The sequence below is a fragment of the Corvus hawaiiensis genome, chromosome 4, assembly GCF_020740725.1.
Source record: "Corvus hawaiiensis isolate bCorHaw1 chromosome 4, bCorHaw1.pri.cur, whole genome shotgun sequence".
Classification (NCBI taxonomy): Eukaryota; Metazoa; Chordata; class Aves; order Passeriformes; family Corvidae; genus Corvus; species Corvus hawaiiensis.
This window is the reverse complement of record NC_063216.1, coordinates 23753936-23771769: the sequence shown is the minus strand read 5'-3', so window position 1 is coordinate 23771769 and position 17834 is coordinate 23753936. Positions and strand designations below refer to the sequence as shown.

Sequence of the window (17834 nt, the reverse complement as noted above, 5' to 3'; positions counted from 1 at the left end):
AGCTACCCAGATCCTTTTGAAAAGGAAGCACAAAATGGAGCCCCACTAAAACTATCATTTTGCCAAACTTTTTTGAAAGGATCAAATTCAACCTCTAACACTTGCAGGTTTGATTTGGTTTCTCAGTGAAATCACAAAAAAACCCAGTTTCTCTGCTAATACATCTAAGTCCAAAACATTTCAGAGAGAATGTCCTTTTGCCTTGTGCTTGAACATGGAAGCTGAAATCAACTGAGAGGCCCACAAATTTGTGTGTCTGAAGGTTGAGGACAAGGTGCTCTCAGAGGTGATGCTCAGCTCTGGAAGGACCTGGATTCTGTTGGACTGCAGGGTATGGCCATTGCTCAAGAGTGGCCAGCAGACTTTTCAATCTGGCAGATAAAACCCTTTTGTTTGCATTTGCTAATAGCAGCAGAAGAAAACACTGCAATAATTTTATTGTGAATGGGCTGAGTGTCTGAAGGCAGGCAGGTCTTACAAAGTGATATAACTTGCATTAAAAAAATTACTAAATTTAAAGCAAAAAAGAAAAACTCACTGAGTGCTGATTTGGAAGGTGGAGCAGCCTTTTGCCAGCCTGATCTGATTTTAATATTTATAATAAAACCCCAGATTGAGAAGATTTTGTGTAACTTTGGACTGGATATTTTTGTATCTTACCATCACTAACCTTGCATGCAAACTGCTGACCATAGTTCACATCTATAAGAGAACCCTGTGAGTATTCAATAACATTGCATTTGATGTCAGAAGTCACAGCAATGCCTTTGCTTGCTACTTGAAAGAAAAGTGTCCCTACAATAATGTTGCTAAAGGCAAAATGAAAGCTGCCCCCAGGAAGGGCAGGTAAGTCAGCAAATAGATGAAGGCACCTGACAAGAGAAAGCATTAAACATGGCATCAAAACATATCTTCTCTATGTGACCAGTGTTCTTCTAAAAAATAAAAGATAAAAATAAAGCCGAGAATAAGCCTAAATTAGAAGATGATATGGGTTTTATTGGCTAAGTTTACCACTAAATCTGCATAGTGGCCAATCTGATTTACTGGTTAAAGCAGTGCCCTTCCACAGTAGCTGAGATGCTTTAGGCTGCACTCCCTTTTTTGCCTGTAAAGCACAGTTATAGCTGGCGCAGCTTCTCCATCTGTAAAATCGGAACAACAGACATCAAATCTTATAAAACACCGTGAAGAGAAGCTAATGATGATCTCAGAAAACCCTTTAAGACCTAGGATGAAAACAAATTTACACACACGCAAAGAGTTTAAGGCAAAAGCATCATCATAGAGGGGAAGGAGCCCTGGAAGGAACTCAGCAAGTTATCTGCTTCATCCCCTTGCCACAAGGCAGCATCAGCCAAACCAGCACTGACAGCTGTTTGTCTAACCTGTTCTTAAAAACCCAGCAAACCCTGACTTCCCATAGCATCCGCAGGCAGTCCACCCCAGCACTGGACCTTTTTCGTCACTGCAGAGGTTTCCCCTCCTCCAGTGAGTCACCAAAGATATTGTAAATCATTAGATTTCACCAGCTACATCCATAAAGTCTGCAACTCCACAACCTGTACATATTTTCATATATATATATATTCAAAATCTTTAATAAAGCATGATGAGAACATAAAAATCAAACTGCTGAAAAATACAAAATTATTTTCACATAGTAGTGCCTCCATTCACAGGAGAGAAGAGTGCACAGGTACTGATAGTTTCTTCTTCAAAAATTTTGCACCTTTCTGACCTTCAAAAAGCAAAGTTAAAGTAAAAGCATTAGTAGCTTACAGAGAGATGGGTAAGCCTAATTCAGCCTGAAAATAAACCTGGAGGGAATTCTTAAATCCAGGATTTTGTTAGTGACCTATCTCCCCTCCGCTTATACTGCTGCAAGTGGCACTAGAGGGCTCACGTCTTGAAAGACAGCAGCCTCCTTCTCCAGATGGTCCCACACAAACCAGGGACAAAAATAAATTTGAATTTATTTTATTTATTAATTGTTAGTGAAGGAAGAGAAAGCAAAGAGCTGTTTGTAGCTGACATAATGTTAACACAGCTGTTTACAACTCTTCCAAGAGAAGACTGGTTTTAAGATCCTAGCCAAAGGCTTGACTTGGCTAAAGTGATCTGTAGGATGAAGAGATACTACAGCTATGGGTGGGAAAGAAGATACAGTCCTATTTGGTTGTTTCATTAACTGTGTGGGTCCACAGAGAAACATGCAGCTTGCCTAGAGAGCTGGAAACCCTCCCAGTGGCTCTTCAGTGTAAAATCAAGGGATTGTCTGCAGCAGGGTCCATTTACACCCCTAATGAACTGGGCCATTGTCTCTGACTCTGGGGAGTTTTCCTCCAGCACCAGGCTCAGGTATCTAAGACAAGCACTAAGTTTTTCAACATGAAATTCAGTCTAATAGCAAACAAGTGTCATGCAGGTTATGGCAGCTGCTTGGCAGCTCTGCCCGGGTCACAGCACAGCAGCATAACCAGCACAGCTCCCTCCATTGCGTGCACACATGGGGAAGGCTCAGAAAGCAGCCCAAAATTCAGTGGCTACAGAGTCCCATCCAGCTTTCCCAGTCTCTGCATCGTGGTGAGCAAGAGACATTGGCAGCAAATACCAGTGGACAGCAACCTCCTCATTCGTATTTGCAAAACATTTAGGATAACACCACTCTGATAATGAGTCCTGGCATTATCACAGTGCAAACAATAAATATTGGATTTGTGTGTGCGGTAGCTGAGCTTCTCCTGCCCCACACGTGTTTTGCTGCTTGAAGGGGGAGGAGTGACATTGTCAGAATACACAGTGTGGAAACACAAGGCAAGAAATAACTGAGTGATGGGGGGAAAGAACAGCTTGGTCCAGGCACTGCCATGTATGCCAGCATGTGGAACAGGCACCCATCCCCAAACCAGCAGCAAGCTGTCCACCCTACTTCACACTGTATGCATGCATCCTCTCCCAAAGCTCATCTGGCCTCCCGCTAAACCCTCTGGCACTCCTCCCCTCTGTTATTTGCACGAGGAAGGGAGGATGCAGGAAGGGAGTGTTTTAGGCTAAGTGTCTGACACCCAGAAGCTTGACCCTCTGCTGACTAAAGGCTACTGTTGCAGGCAGTCCTCTGTTCCTTTCTACTTGCCACAGATTACAATCTTATTTGCTTATATTTGATTCCTGATTAATAATAATTTCTTGTTTTAGCAGTTGTCTGACACTCAAGAAAATGCACATGAATCTCATTATTTCTTTCTTACTCTTTGTTCTTCCTGCCCCATATGCTCCTTTTAATATTCTTGCAAAGCCCCACCACTCACTTTGAAGAGCCATCAGGATGTTTCGGGGCCATTCAGGGAATTTACTGCTCACATCCTGCTCTCCCTCATCTCTCCCCAGGGTTAGTTCAAGATTCTTTCTTTCTGCATCACACAACATATAGATTGCATATGTTTTGAGGGAAGGAACAGCTCATTATTTGGTTTTGTGATGCCCTTAATTAATTTCAGGAAACTAAAAAACCTTTTTTTTTAACTAAACTAATCATCTTTTTCAGACTGACATAAATGGCACGTACTGCTAAAAAAAAAAAAAAGTACAGTTAATGTTATTTTTATTCTCTAGTAACAATACGGGGGGAGAAATTATCTTTATCACTTCTTCAAGCAACTGCTCTCCACCGCTGGTAGGCAATCCTATTGCCAGCTTATCCATTCATGATCACACCTGCACCCTACATTAGGATTTATCCCGGATTTTCAGCTATATTAAACTGGCTTTTACCTAAAGTACATAAATCACATCTATATATGACTCCCATGACTTGTGTGCGTGAAGGGATACAGGTTTCTAACACAGTGGGTGAAAGCACTGGGAAGGAAAGGATTATTTTCAGCTAACCAGTGACCAATAACAAACTGTGTTATCCTCCACAGCTTCATGGATGCTCGGTTCAGTTATGGGTTTTATCCAATAGATGGCTCCTCGGTAGCAGGAAGGATTCTCCCCCTGCTCTCCTTTCCTTCACGGAGTTTCAGTATGACTTTCTAATATTTACACAGCTATTATCTTGCAAATATAGGCATTTTGTGCGCACTGATAAACACACAGAAGAAGCACGTGTGCGTGAATTAAAGAACAAAAGAAAAATTAGATGACATTTTATATACTGCCTGCCACTTTGTCCTCTGCCAGTACAGGGATGCATGAAAAATGACAGCCTGGAATGCTTCCTGAAGTAAAACTAAAAAAAATTTTAAAAATACAACTACAGAAACATTACCAGCACGCCAAATACAAGCTGTCTTTCTCCCCAAAATTATGAGGACATCTCCCACATCTTACATATCCCTGACTGAGCAATACTTAAGAAACTTAGAGGCATCATTACTACTCTGTCAACAGAAGATTTTCCACAAGAAAAAAAGAAAAAAAAAAATTATGATATAATGATCCAGAAGAGTTCTGTGTAATTGGCAGGGTACAAGTTAACATCATCATGAGTAATGTTAGCATTTCTGAGACGGTGAAAGTGAATACATTTTTGTTGTTTTACAGAAAAACATAATTAGAATCATAACAGCAAGCCCCCAAGATACTCAGAAAAATCACATTTATCCCATACAGGCACTTGTGACTTCTCTGAATTAAAAGAGCAGTTCCCAGTCATTTCTGTCCTGAGATCTATCCTGCATCTCACTCAGATCTTGTCAAGATCCTGTCAACACCTGGCAGTAACCCCATTTTGGGATTGTAACCCTCTGGTCTGACCACATGATCAAGTGAAAACAGAACACCCACAATAAATAATAAATTGCATAGAAGCCAGACCATGGCTATTTAAAATCCCGTGATTTAACACTTCAATGGGACACAAGTATAAGCCCCCTATACCTGCTGTTAGCATCTAAAATAGTATCATTCCTAAAAATAACCTTTGTCCTTGAAACATTAAGCTGCTTTGAAAAGTGGGGGAGAGGTATCATTTCACGACAAATACACATATTTATATGTTTAACATTAGCATCGTAGCATGAGCACAATTACAGCCATAATAACTGTCAAGAAAAAAATAACTGTTTTATCTCTGTTCAAAGCTGAGCACAATCACCGGTCACATTTCAGCATTCCAAAAGGACTTGCCTAATTCCATGCCTCAAACCAGCTTTTTTTCTGGCTAAAACCTGGAAAATTCAAACCAACTGGCACCTTGCTCACTCCAAAATAAGCTCAGCAGCAGCATGCTTGACCATGGGCTGTGACACTGTTGCTTCCCTTTAACCCTGAGCAGACACCCCAAGCAGTCCTCTGTCCTTGATGGGCATTATGCAGAGAAACAGCACATGTAAAGGCAGCCTCATGATCTGCTGATCTCTCTTTGGCTCTTTACATGCTCAAAGACATTGCTTCTAAACTGCAAGGGGCAGATTTAAACCCTGGCCAGTCCCAATAGCGGCGAAACACCAAAGCTCCATCTTTCGACCTGTCTCTCTTTCCCAGGATGCTGCAGCCAGCAGAACTCACCCAGACCCAAAGCCAAGCCTGCAGACTTTCACCAACCTTCTCTCTTTAAGGGGCAAATACACAGGCACACCAAAAAGTCAGAGTTCACAACTGAAATACTGACAATCATTTTCACCGTGGAGCAGTTTAAAAGAGGCAGCAGTGATATTCATTAAGCTGTTAATAATGGATTGTGGCACAAAGCAATTTATCAAGTTTCCACTGTAATTAAAATCACTGAATATTCGGGCACTTGCAATGCACCTAGCTCTCCCTGCTTCTGAAGCTTTACATTTTAATGTGAATTATAGCTCCCTCTCCCCAGAGAGCTACTAAAAAGCCCATTTTAATTGGTATGTTTTTAATTGAGATTACATTATTAAAAAGTGTAAATTTCTGTTGAAGAGAGAAAGGAGGTGCTCAGCTCCCCTTTAGTCTCTGTCTCCCTTAGATATAGCTTGCTTATCCCAGCGGGAGGGAAAAATGAAGGGTAGCTGCTGTGAAGGAAGAAGAGAAAGCCCTGAACACTCACAGGCTGTGAAGCCAGGGCAAGGCAGCATTGACTGCCATGGATGCAGGATTTTCTAGGTGGATTTTCAGGAGGGAATCACCCCCATCATTCAGGCTGCTCTTAACAAAAGGCAGACAGAAAACACTATGCAGGGATTCCTGCCTTGTAGATGGCTGACATCGAGGGCACATTTCAGCAAGCCTCTCCTCGAGGTTACCCATGACAGACAATCTGTCGTTTTCCATAATAAGTAACGTTATGTTAAGTAATGTTAAATTCTCCTCAAAATCCAGATACGGGGTCTAGCGAAAGCCTCCGGCTCTGCTGGCTCCAGAAGGCTGGGGGGAGGGAAGGGCAGGTGGAGAGAGGCAGCCCCTGGGGCAGCCTGGACACGGTGGCAAGAAGAGAACTGCCCCAGCAAACAAAGCTGGTTGCCTTTGTGCACGGAGACGGTCAGACTGACTCGTCATCACGTTAAAAAGCAAAGCAACTTCATGCACTTGGCACCCAAATGCTGGCCACTTAAACGGTTCTCCTGCTGGCAAGATGGACTGTCAGTGCCTCTTATAAGTAGGAGTATGGATCTGCTAAGGTAAGTAGACACAAGAGAAAAGGGAGAAATATCAAAGGAGTGCAAAGTAGATGGTAACAGCTGAGACAGATCAAGGAAAAAACCTCCAGAGATCAAAACACACCAAAAGATGGACAAGATGGTTGAACAAGAATGAAATACCATGGAACAGCTTTTTCATAACTGTTTCAGAAAAGGTCACACTGTATTGCAAAAAGGAGGCAGTGCATGGGGCTGAGAGAGGTCACTGTAGGCAAACAGAGACACAGAAAGACGAAGAGATAAATTCAAAGATCACCCACTAATACCACAAGTGCTGCAACTCCCCTTCTGGTTCTGGAAGTGACTCAGGAAGGAAGAATGGTGAACCAACAACAGACAGAAGGAAAAAAAAAAACATAAAAGGATGAAATGGGAAAGACAAAACTGAAATTGTTAAAACTGACAGAGAAGGGGAAAGCTCTATTGCTGCAATGAGGTCAGTAAATCCGTGATTTTTTTTTTTCTATATTGAGAATTTAGATTATATGCTCTAGTTACACGTCAGAAGAAAGCCTGTTTGTAGTGGGAAAGTGCCCAAACATGCTATTGGTCTAAACAGCAAGGTGAAATTAATACATGAAATTCCTGGTCTCAGTCAATAGGCCCCTTGCAGATTTAGATGAAGAGTATGAAAACACAAAACAAAAAAAAGACTATGTAAACAAAGATTAGATCTTATATCCCACCTTGGCATTAAAGACTCTGCTGTGCAGAAAGTTAATCTCCAGATTATTTAATTCAATACAAGATTCCTTTTGCTTGCTGGTTTGAAAACCCCACACCCAGATCACAGATGAAGCAGGAAAAGAAAGGGCTTTCAGTGACTTCAAGTAGCATCTTCTGAAAAACTTTTGGGGAGCACACTGAAAGGGTAACGTAAAGAAGAGATGAAGAACAGTAAGGGAGACAAACTACAAAAGAAAGGGAATGTGCACAACCTCAGGGTAACAATTTTCCCTTTCAGCTGAAGGGCTGACTACTGAGACCATACCATGAAGGCAAACAAATGGCAGGAAGCGGGAAAAGATAGGCTGGGCAAGATTTGCTTTATGCCAATAGGATCACAAAGGGAAACCGTGTTTCCAAGCCTATAGGAAGATGACCCTGAAAGACTGCTTAAGCTGGCTATTTTGCACAGTTGAAAGCATGCAGCAGAAAGGCCAGATTACTTACTGATTTGGCATGTATCAACAGATATATGACCACATCAGATTCAAGTCTGAGTGCTATATAAGAAAGGCAGCTGGATGTGCTTTACTCCCTGTCCAGAAAACAGAGACCTTTTTCTCAGCCCTGAACACAACAAAGTCTCATTGGGTATGTGAAATTTCTGTGGCTTGAGCATGCACATTTCCCCAAATATATACAATGACCCACCAGGTTGCAACAGCCCTGATTCAATTATTTTTTCTGATAAGAGTATCAGGAAAGTTGCTAACTAACCAAGGGGACAAACTTTATGTCTAAGGTCATGAAAGAGCAGCATTGAGTACTAGGTATAAAAAGTATTAAAGCCAATGCCACATCCTCCTCAAACAGATGGCCTTTCAGAAAGATTTAATCAGACACTGAAATGCATGCTGCGAATACTCATTACTAGCACAGGATCAGGCTGGGACAAGTGGCCAGCACTGACGTTATTGCCTACAGGGAATTACCACAGGCATAAACAGGATTTTCAATGTTTGAACCTCACTCTGCACAGCAAGCACAGGGTCCCTTTGTGATCATAAAGGAGAGTAAAGCAAAAAATTCATGATGAGGTGGGCGAGGTCTACATTGCAGAGGAGAAGCAAGAGACCCAGGCCCTTATAAGGAGCAACCACCTAATTTTTTTTGCTTTCTCATCTGCTGTTTTTTCGCCTGCGGTGGTCAAGCCACCACAAAACTCAGCAACAAAGGCCAGTTTTCTCTGGATCCCACCTTCAAAGCACAATGAGCTCTTGGTCACCTTATTTTAATAGACACATAAAATAGAGCTCTGACTACTTCATGCCCTTCAGCATCAAGAAGAGGAAAACCAGGATATAGCCACAACAACCAGCACCCAGAAGAAGGAAAAAAATAAAAATAAGAGGACTTTGCATCTCTCCTTCAGTGATGGGAGTAGCTTCTTTGAAAACGGCAGGTTTGCCTTTCAATTCTTTCCTCTTTCAGTTTTTCAGATAAGTTTTACTGCAAACATTATTTGAAGAGTCCTTAAGCTATCTTTTGACCTGGATTTTCGGTAAACAGTATTTTAAGAGATTGATTTTACCATGCAAACACAATTTTTAAAAGTCACTAAAAACCTTGACATTACCAACAACTGAGCATGTGAGTTTATTTATTTTCAGTCTAGATAAAAAAGCCTTTTTTCAGCACTAAAGATCCCACCTTCTCCAATAAAAGATGTTTCTCATATGCTGTAGATTGGCAAAGCCAAATGTCCATCTTCACTTCCCACACCGGCTGGTGAAAACAGGAGGAAAATACATGCCAAAACTTATTGACAGAAGCATTTAAGTCCTTCCTCCTTTTAACTCTGAAGGCATCCTGTTGGCTTAGTGACTTCCTGCTGATTGATGCTGCTACAGGGAGCATCTGAACCTCTCCTGTTCTGCCCAGAAAGGGCCAAACCTAAAATTTTTTTGAAGGCCCTCTGAATGAGCTCCACCACACATCTCTTAGAAAGTGAAGTTAGCTTTTCCTGGTACTATCTGCAAGATCATTCTTGGCAACTGTGGATATGCAAAGACTTAACCAGGCTAATCAGCATGAACACGCTGGTGCTTCAATTTAATATCTGTCCTTTAGTACAAGTCTATGTTCTTACAAACTAAAGCATGGTTATCACCTGTACTTGGCACTGCTGAAGCCACACCTTGAGTGCTGTGTTCAGTTCTGGGCCCCTCAGGAATGACTTGAAGGGGCTGGAGCATGTTCAGAGAAGGGCAGTAGAGCTGGGGAAGGTCTGGAGCACCAGTCTGATGAGGAGCAGCTGAGGGAGCTGGAGTTGTTTAGCCTGGAGAAAAGGAGGCTGGGGGAACATTATCACTCTCTACAACCACCTGAAAGGAGGCTGGAGTCAAGTAGGGGTTGGTCTTTTTTTCACAAGTAATATGACAGGAGGAAATGGCCTCAAGTTGTGCCAAAGGAGGTTTTGATTTGATATGAGGAAAAATTTCTTCACCAAAAGGGTGGTCAGTTGTTGGAACAGGCTGCCCAGGGAAGGGGTTCAATTACTAACCCTGGAGGTATGTAAAAGTCATGTAGATGTGGCACTTGGTGGACATGGTTTAGGGGTGGACTTGACAGGGGGTCAATGGTTGGACTTAATGATCTTAAAGGCCTTTTATAATCTAAATGATTCTGTGGTTCTATGTGAGCAGTGCTCCGAGAAGTCATGGAGATGGCTCACGTGCATGATGGCACTTCAAATCCCAGAGTGTAGCTGAGGTGGGATCTGTGAAATATGAGATAGAGACATCACTCCTGTCACCTCCAGAAGAAAAAACAGAGATACACTGCAGTGGTTGAGAAAGACCAAAAGTGAGTGGAGAGAATCACAGATGCCAGATTATGTTGTTAGGGTTGCTGCAGGGTTTGCTGGAGTGGGGCAGCAATGCATACATGATACCATCTGCCTATTCCTTGTCTAGAGTCCATGAAGCACTCTGAGCCATAACCAAGGAAACAGTAAAATGGTGCATTAGAGCAAAGGGCAAGCAGCAGCAAGCAGACCTCCATGTGCTTGCTGGCACCAGGTAACCAAGCAGACATTTGCTAACTTCTTGTGGCCATAGTGCTCATAAAGCCCTGGGCTCAAAGGTGTTCTGAGCTGTAGAACTGGGATAGATGCAGCAGTAATGCAAAACTCTTCCTGCACACCTTGGGGAGGCAAGAAAGACACTGCTCTTGTTACTTATTCCGTCCTTGGTCTCTTTTGAGCAGAGAGACTGCAGAGCTGCATTTCATGATGAAAGAACCTCAGCCAGACACCTCAGCCCAGGCCTGAAACCCAAAGATCACATTTGCTAAGTCTCCAGTTCCTCCTTGGAAAGACAACAACGGGGTGAGCAAGAAATTTCAGCTGGTGCCCAGAAGTAATAAGGATTTTAAGTTCATTTCCATTCAAGGTTTTGTAGCTTTGTTATGTTTAAATACCCAGTTCATAAATCCCAAGAAAGTTATAAAACTCATTACTCATTACTCTTTAAGAAAAATAAATTAAATAAATAATTTTTTAAAAAATATTAATCAAATGGGGGAAGGAACACAATTTAAACCACAAGCAAATGGCTTGACTTTTAAAAGAAGATGAATAACTAAAATGCTTTTTAATATAATGCTCCTCATTCTTTTCGTCACTGTGTGCTGCCCAAGCACAGATACCAGATTTAATGTTCAAAAGGTTTTTAACATATTCTAGAGCAATTATACCATTCTGCTAAAAGCAGCAGGAATTGAGGTTTGAGAATTGTGTTCAACTCCATATTTAGCCCAAATTTCCTCTATATCTTTAAGACACACATTTACCTTTCTGGAAAGTCCACATTTCCACCTGACAAAGGCAGTGTGTGATGGGATGATCAAATTGTGAGAACAGCACAGCAGAACAGAATCACAGCATCCCTCCAACAGACTTAGAAAAACAAAAGGATCAGACTGCTCCTTTGTTTTACTGACTTATGTTAATCAATAAAAATAGATTATTTAATATTGCCATATAGTGTGTAACCTTAAATGGACACCACCTTCTTCTTAACAGAAACAAATTTTGCCTGTTTTTCTACAAAGATAAGAATACTGCACACTATTAGGTGTCTAATCCTCCCATCTGCTGTTTCCGTAGAAAAATATTTACTTTTTAACATCTGTACTGCGTTTACACAGTTCAAACACACACATAGCTCCTGGAATGTACATAGTATTTAGCAAATTTTTAACTAAGTTTTCTTTGTAATTGTATAGTTTTCCCTTGACAAGGAGAGGATCAGACTTTTTCAGGAGGATTACCTCTGCTCAACTCATTTCAAGCAGCTCTTGAATAAAATAGTTCATTAGTTCATGAAAAGGAAGGACTCCAGGGAGCTACTGGGGAAGGAAGAGAAAAGAAGAGAGTGTCACAGTAATTAGGTTTTCAGACTGTCGCTTATCCTCCAGAATGCAGGTACACACACACACGTCCCTCTTCCCCTTAGGGGAGATCATTGCATGTTTTTCCCTGGGAATCAGTGTTCCAGAGATTAAAGTTCTAACCTGGCCATAATTTCCCAGAAAGATATTAAAAGATACCCCTTCTTTATCGCGCATTTCTGTTGCGATAGTCCATAGAGCATGAGAAGTCCACCCCCCCCCCCCCCCCCCACCCCTCGTCCTTGCAAGTATTCAAATACCTTAGTTTCAGAGTTAGTCAAAATTCAGTTTTCTGACCTTTTTAAGCTCCTATGGCTGATGCTGATAAAGCAAAGGACTTCCACTCACCAGGAATGTCTCATGCCTGCCCAGGTGTACAGGCAGCCTGGGAAAAGCAGAGCCACTGACTGTAGCTTCCGGTGATCAGGGAAAAGATTGGCCAGGATGGCAAGCAGGGAAAACTGGAGGGGGTTGCAACTTGATCAGAGGACAGCCTCTTTTGATCTATACCTGGGCACAGTAGACTACAGAGCATCCCAAAGCCACACCAATTAAAAGGGGGCCAGATCATCACCAGGACTGACAACGCTGTACAGTTTCTGTGTGGCTTTACACCATGGGGCTCAGTGGGAAGCACGGCTCACAGCCTTCAGACTCTTCTCCTGTTGTTCTTTCTGTCTGCTCTGCATTTGCATTAAAAGCACTCAAGTAGTCCATAGGTCTGCAGCCAGACTGACTGAACTGCAAACTGAAATGCCAATGAATAGTTCTGGTGATACTTGCCTGTGCTTTGTCACCCTCTCATTCCAAATTGACTTGAAACCACCAGGAAGCAGCTGATGGTCATCAGAAACATCATCAGATCACTACCGGCCTGGCATGGATCTGTGACCTTGAATTACGCATTCAGAGCAGATAGTATGACTGGAAAAATCAGACAGTGTCAGAAGAATGTGTTGAAGCCTCTATGAATTCTCCAATTCTCCTTGTTAAAGGATGTGTATTTTCAATAGTGGATTCTCCCACAGATCTGTGGTGGTTTTCCAAAAACAGTATTTTACAATAGCCTTAAATTGTTTCATTACAATAGTTGTTATTACTATGGATTACAAATGAAACTCTGGACTTTAATCTGCTGACAGCAGGCTTAGTTTCAACCCACAGTTTTAGAAAGGAGTCTTAGTTTTGAGCACTATGAAAGACTCCTTCATCTACACATCATCATTTAAAAGAAACTAGTAGGTTAAGAACTGAGCTATAACATGATATAAAAATAGCTTTAACATGAAAAAGATTTGCATATCAGATTATTAAATGAAAATCTATCAAAGTATCATTTATTGAAGTAAACAACTAGTCTATCTGCCCTGTCTTTGGAAACATTTTGCCTCAGGGAAAAATTTAAACCTGGGCAGATAATCAGGATAAAGTATTTGAACACTTAAATCTTGCTGGAGTCTTTAAAGTAGGTGTTAAGTGGTACATTAAATTTGTGCTGTTTCTTCTGAGCAGGGTAAATTTGCTCCTCTGTAAATAGTGGGAAAAGCTTTTTACAATAATTTGAATCTATGAATAAATGTAATATATTAAAATTTCTAAAGTACAACCATTAAATGTTTTTGTACATAAGCCAAATGAGTGGAATATCCAGGACCAAAATTATTCAAGTGACCACAGAAAGATAATATATAATTAAAATGACATCTGCACCACTAACCGATGGGATGAGAGAAAGTGACATCACAGATCTCATATAAGCTGCAAGCGTATTATTAGATCTAAACCTGGCTGTAAAATTACTATCTACCCATGGGATTATCTTTAGGCATTCAGAAGCATTGTTTCATTTACTGATAGAACAGGGATGATAACAGGCTGACTTTGCTTGTCACATTGTTTTTTGGCCTTTCTTTATTCTTTGTTCACATTAGCTGCAGATGAGAGGAAGACAAGCTTCAGCTGAATCACTGTCGTGGAGCTTTTCATTGTTTTACAGTTTGTTCCAAAGGCTTTTTTTATCCTCCCCACCCCCTCCCCTCAAGAAAAGAACCCAAAAGCATTTTTAATGGTGATAAAATCAATGGGGAGTAAAAGATGCACACAATGTAACATCTAGGAATGTGGCAAACTAAGGAATACCCATTGGCCTAATGCACCTCAGGGAGACCATAAGACTTTGCTTATAGCTCTCATTATTAGCACAAAGAACCAGTGGCTGCTAGTTATATCTTGGCCTTATTAAAATTCAGTGCCAAAACTCCAACTGGTTTCAGTGGGTACATTTCATCATTTGAGACCTAGGACAGAGGACATAATTCTCCTTCACATGCACAGCTATCTGGGGCACCTAATCTCTAAAGATTTAATTTCTGCATTAAATTGAAAAAAATTGCATTTTGTTCTGCTTCACACACCATTTTTATGTCTCCAGGAAATATTAGTTGCCTATATTTGTAACAAGACTCATGTACCACCAACCTAAAATAGTCAAAATTGTAAGAGCATGTAACAAGACAGGCAGTGAAAAGGGGAAAAAAGAAAGCTCCAAACTTTCCAGTCACTTTTGAACAACAATGATACTGAACTGCAAAGGGGACTTAATTTGCCCTCAGAAATCTGGCCCTAAGTGTCTAAATCCCAGCACCTGAAATAGTTCCTACATGCCAATTTTGCAAACTAGGCAAAAGTTCAGGAGCAGACGGGTCCACAGGCAGTCATGGAGCTGTACACACACTGCTAAGGCAAACATGGACCTTGCACTTTCCTCCACGTTGTCCTGGTGTTGGGCAGCTACTGCCATGTGTTATCTCTTACAGCACCTCCAATATCCCTTCCAATAGAACCTTAAGCCTCTGGTCCATCAACCACTGTAACCTGCAAACAGGCTGCATTATGCAGATTTCTGCCTCCTGATCTTGTCACTACAATCTTGCTTTTCTTTGTGCTGTCCCCTGTTTAAGGGAGGGACCAGCTCTAGCACAGTGAAGAAGCCCATGATCGATCCCCTCAGTGCTACTGCCACAGAAACACATTGCATTTTATTAGTCATGGTTAATACAACAAAACTTTTAATCCACATTATGTTGTTTTGTGGTCCCTTTTATCCTTTGATAATTGATACACAGAATAGACTTTCCATGCAGCCCCCTTTGGCATAAATCTTTGATTTAAAAATCAAAGCCACATCTGTATGCCATTAAAAGTTCACACTGGACCTGTGCAGTAGAAATGAGGTGCCTGCAAGCAGTTTATACACATCATCACTGTCAGAAAATCTTCCTGCAGCACTCAGCCTGGGCCAGGAACCATGTTTATGAATCACGAGTTGTTTTGGCCAGTCAGTGGTGCTTACCATCTTTTGATGTAAAGAAAAACAAAGACTGATGAAGGTGGGCTGAGGGAACAACAAGCAGCATGTAGTGATAAACTGCAACAAATGGAGAAGTGAGACATCACTGCAGAAAAAGTCAAAGAGCAGTGATATCTTCAAATGTAAATTTTATTTTTAAATGTGTCCTGGAAGTAATGTAGAGTAAACTAAAATCCATTTTATCCTGAAAAGTGGCAGCTGTGGGGCAAAGCTCTGAGAGTAAGTAGGGAAGATCCATTCTCACCTGTGCTGTTAACTCCATCAGCATTACTCTTCATCTCAGAGTGGTAAGAAACATCTCTTACACTTCAATATTAACAGCTTCCTTCGTGTGTATGTTGTGTGTTTCATGTCAATTGTTATGCAAAAATTTGTCTCAGTTACCTTAAAAATAGAATTCTCACCGATATTCTTTGTTTCTCACTACACATCCATATTCCTTCATGAGAAGAAATGAAATGAAACTTTGTGCAATAAAAGGAAATTAAGTGAAATGAAAAAAAAATGAAATAAAAATGAAGAAAAATGAAAGGAAACCTAAAGAAATGAAATTAAATGAAATCTCAAGATTTCATTTCCTTTCATGAAATGAACTTCCATTTCATGAAAGGAAATGAAATGAAAAATCAAATAATAAAATTAAATGAAATTAAACATTATGGAATAAAGGGAAATTAAATGAAAATTTTAAAAAAACAAAATAAAAAAGTGAAAAGAAATTAAATGAAACAATGAAATTAAATGAAATCTTGGGATTTCATGTCATAAATGAAAATGAAATGAAAAGTCAAGGAATGAAATGAGATTAAATTTAATGGAATGAATTGAAATGAAGTGAAATGAAATGGAATGAAAGGAAATTAAAAGAAGCGTAACAAAATGGAATTAGATGAAATCTCCAGATTTCATTTCCTTTCACAAAATGAGTTTTCATATCGTGAAAGGAAATGAAATGCCAAATCAAAGAATTAAATTAAATTTAAAAACTGAAATTAAAAAATGAAATTTTATGAAATATAACAAAATGAAATAAAATGAAATCTTGGGATTTCATTTCATGAAAGGAATGAAATGAGAAGTCAAGGAATGAAATGAAACGAAATTAAACTTAATGAAAAGAAAGGAAAAGAAAGGAAAAATGAAATAAAAGAAACCTTAGGATTTCATTTCCTTTCATGCTTGTCTTTTTGGACAAAAGAAGAACTTCTGTATCATAGAACCAAAGCAGAGGCCTACATTCCAAATGCTTCATATACCAAAAACAGAGACTTTCATAAAAATGTATGTGCCTTCACATACTTCATAAACAAGAGTGATTAAAAACAAACACAAAAAAACCCCTCAGAGTGCCTTATGTCCAAACAAAAGAGGTAACAAATGATTTGCTAACCATGGGTATCCATTTGTTTCCATACTTCAGGTGGTATTTCCTACCTTTCTAGTTAGCCATCTCAACATCAAGTGACTGCTCTAACCAGATGCTGAGGTTCTTTCCATGTTCCAAAGCAGCAGAAACTGTCACAGGACTATATAACACCCGCCTCAGCTTTTAGGGAATTACTGAGTCGAAACACTCAGTGAGGGCTCCTTTTCCTCTGGTCCTTAAGTGAAAGTAGTGCAGACATGACACCTGACTCTAAGATGTGAAAAAAATTCCACTGGCTGAATCCTTCCCTCTGGGTCTGGAAACGAAGCTGAAAAGTCATCCCAGATGTAACTTTTCTGCATCCTTACTCCAAGAGAAGCAATATTGGAATGAAACTGAGGCTTATGCCACTTCCAGTTCTTCCTCAAAATATTTACTTATCCATATATTTATCACAGAAGTAGCCTTACCTCAGCTGCATCTTGCTGGTGTCTGTAGACAATTGCATTTTTTATGGTTTGGATAAAAAATCCATTCAGTTCCTTTTGTTTCTTGTTGGGAAAAATACGTAGCAATGGGATCATTATGAATGGGAAAGAAACTGTAAGAGATTTTAAAGTAGAAAATGGTGAATCAGACTGTGAAGGCATAAAATAGTCCGCCCCACTCTTCCTTAATATTATAAAACTTATCAAGTGGGATTGATGTGTTCCTTTTATGAAAACTGATTTTTCTTCTTTTCCTCTCCCTTTACCAACCTATGGGGGTGGAAGAAAAAAGGATTTCCTTTTAGAAATGTCCTGCTGGCCAGGACTCTCTTGCCAGACAGATGCCTTCCAAGCTTGTTTCCACAATGCTTCAGGATTTTAGTTCAGCTTTTTGATGTCATGGAGCCACCACAACAAAGGGGAGCGTTGTTTCCCCTGCCTACTCAGACAATTATATAGGGAAGGTGGGGGATCTTGAACTGGCCTAGCAGCTTATGGCACCAACCCATGAAACAGTGCAGTTTCCATTCTTGTTTACAGTTCTCCAGTATTAGGGACCTATAAGAAGGATGGGGCTCTTTAGCAGGGCCTCTTGCAGTAGGACAAAGGCTATGGGGTTTAAACTAAAAGAGGGCCAATTCAGATTAGATATAAGGAAGACGTTTTGTACAATGAAGCTTGTAAAACATTGGTACAGGTTGCCCACAGAGGTGGTGGATGCCCCATCCCCAGAAACATTCGAGGTCAGGATGGACCCGGCTCTGAGCAAACTGACCTCGTTGAAGACATCCCTGCTTATCGTAGGGGATTGGACTAGATGACTTTTAAAGGTCTCTTGGTCTCTTCTAACACAGACTATTCTATGATTCTATTTA

General features: G+C 40.5%; 1 protein-coding gene across 5 annotated transcripts in view; it reads right to left on the bottom strand.

Moving 5' to 3' along the window:
- Positions 1–17834, bottom strand: part of TBXAS1 (thromboxane A synthase 1) — a 264375-nt gene that overhangs the window by 71922 nt on the left and 174619 nt on the right. For all 5 annotated transcript variants that reach the window (XM_048300444.1, XM_048300447.1, XM_048300445.1 and 2 more), the window contains one exon: positions 16942–17072. In XM_048300444.1, the coding sequence (XP_048156401.1) occupies positions 16942–17072 (131 nt within the window). The remainder of the gene's footprint in view (positions 1–16941; positions 17073–17834) is intronic.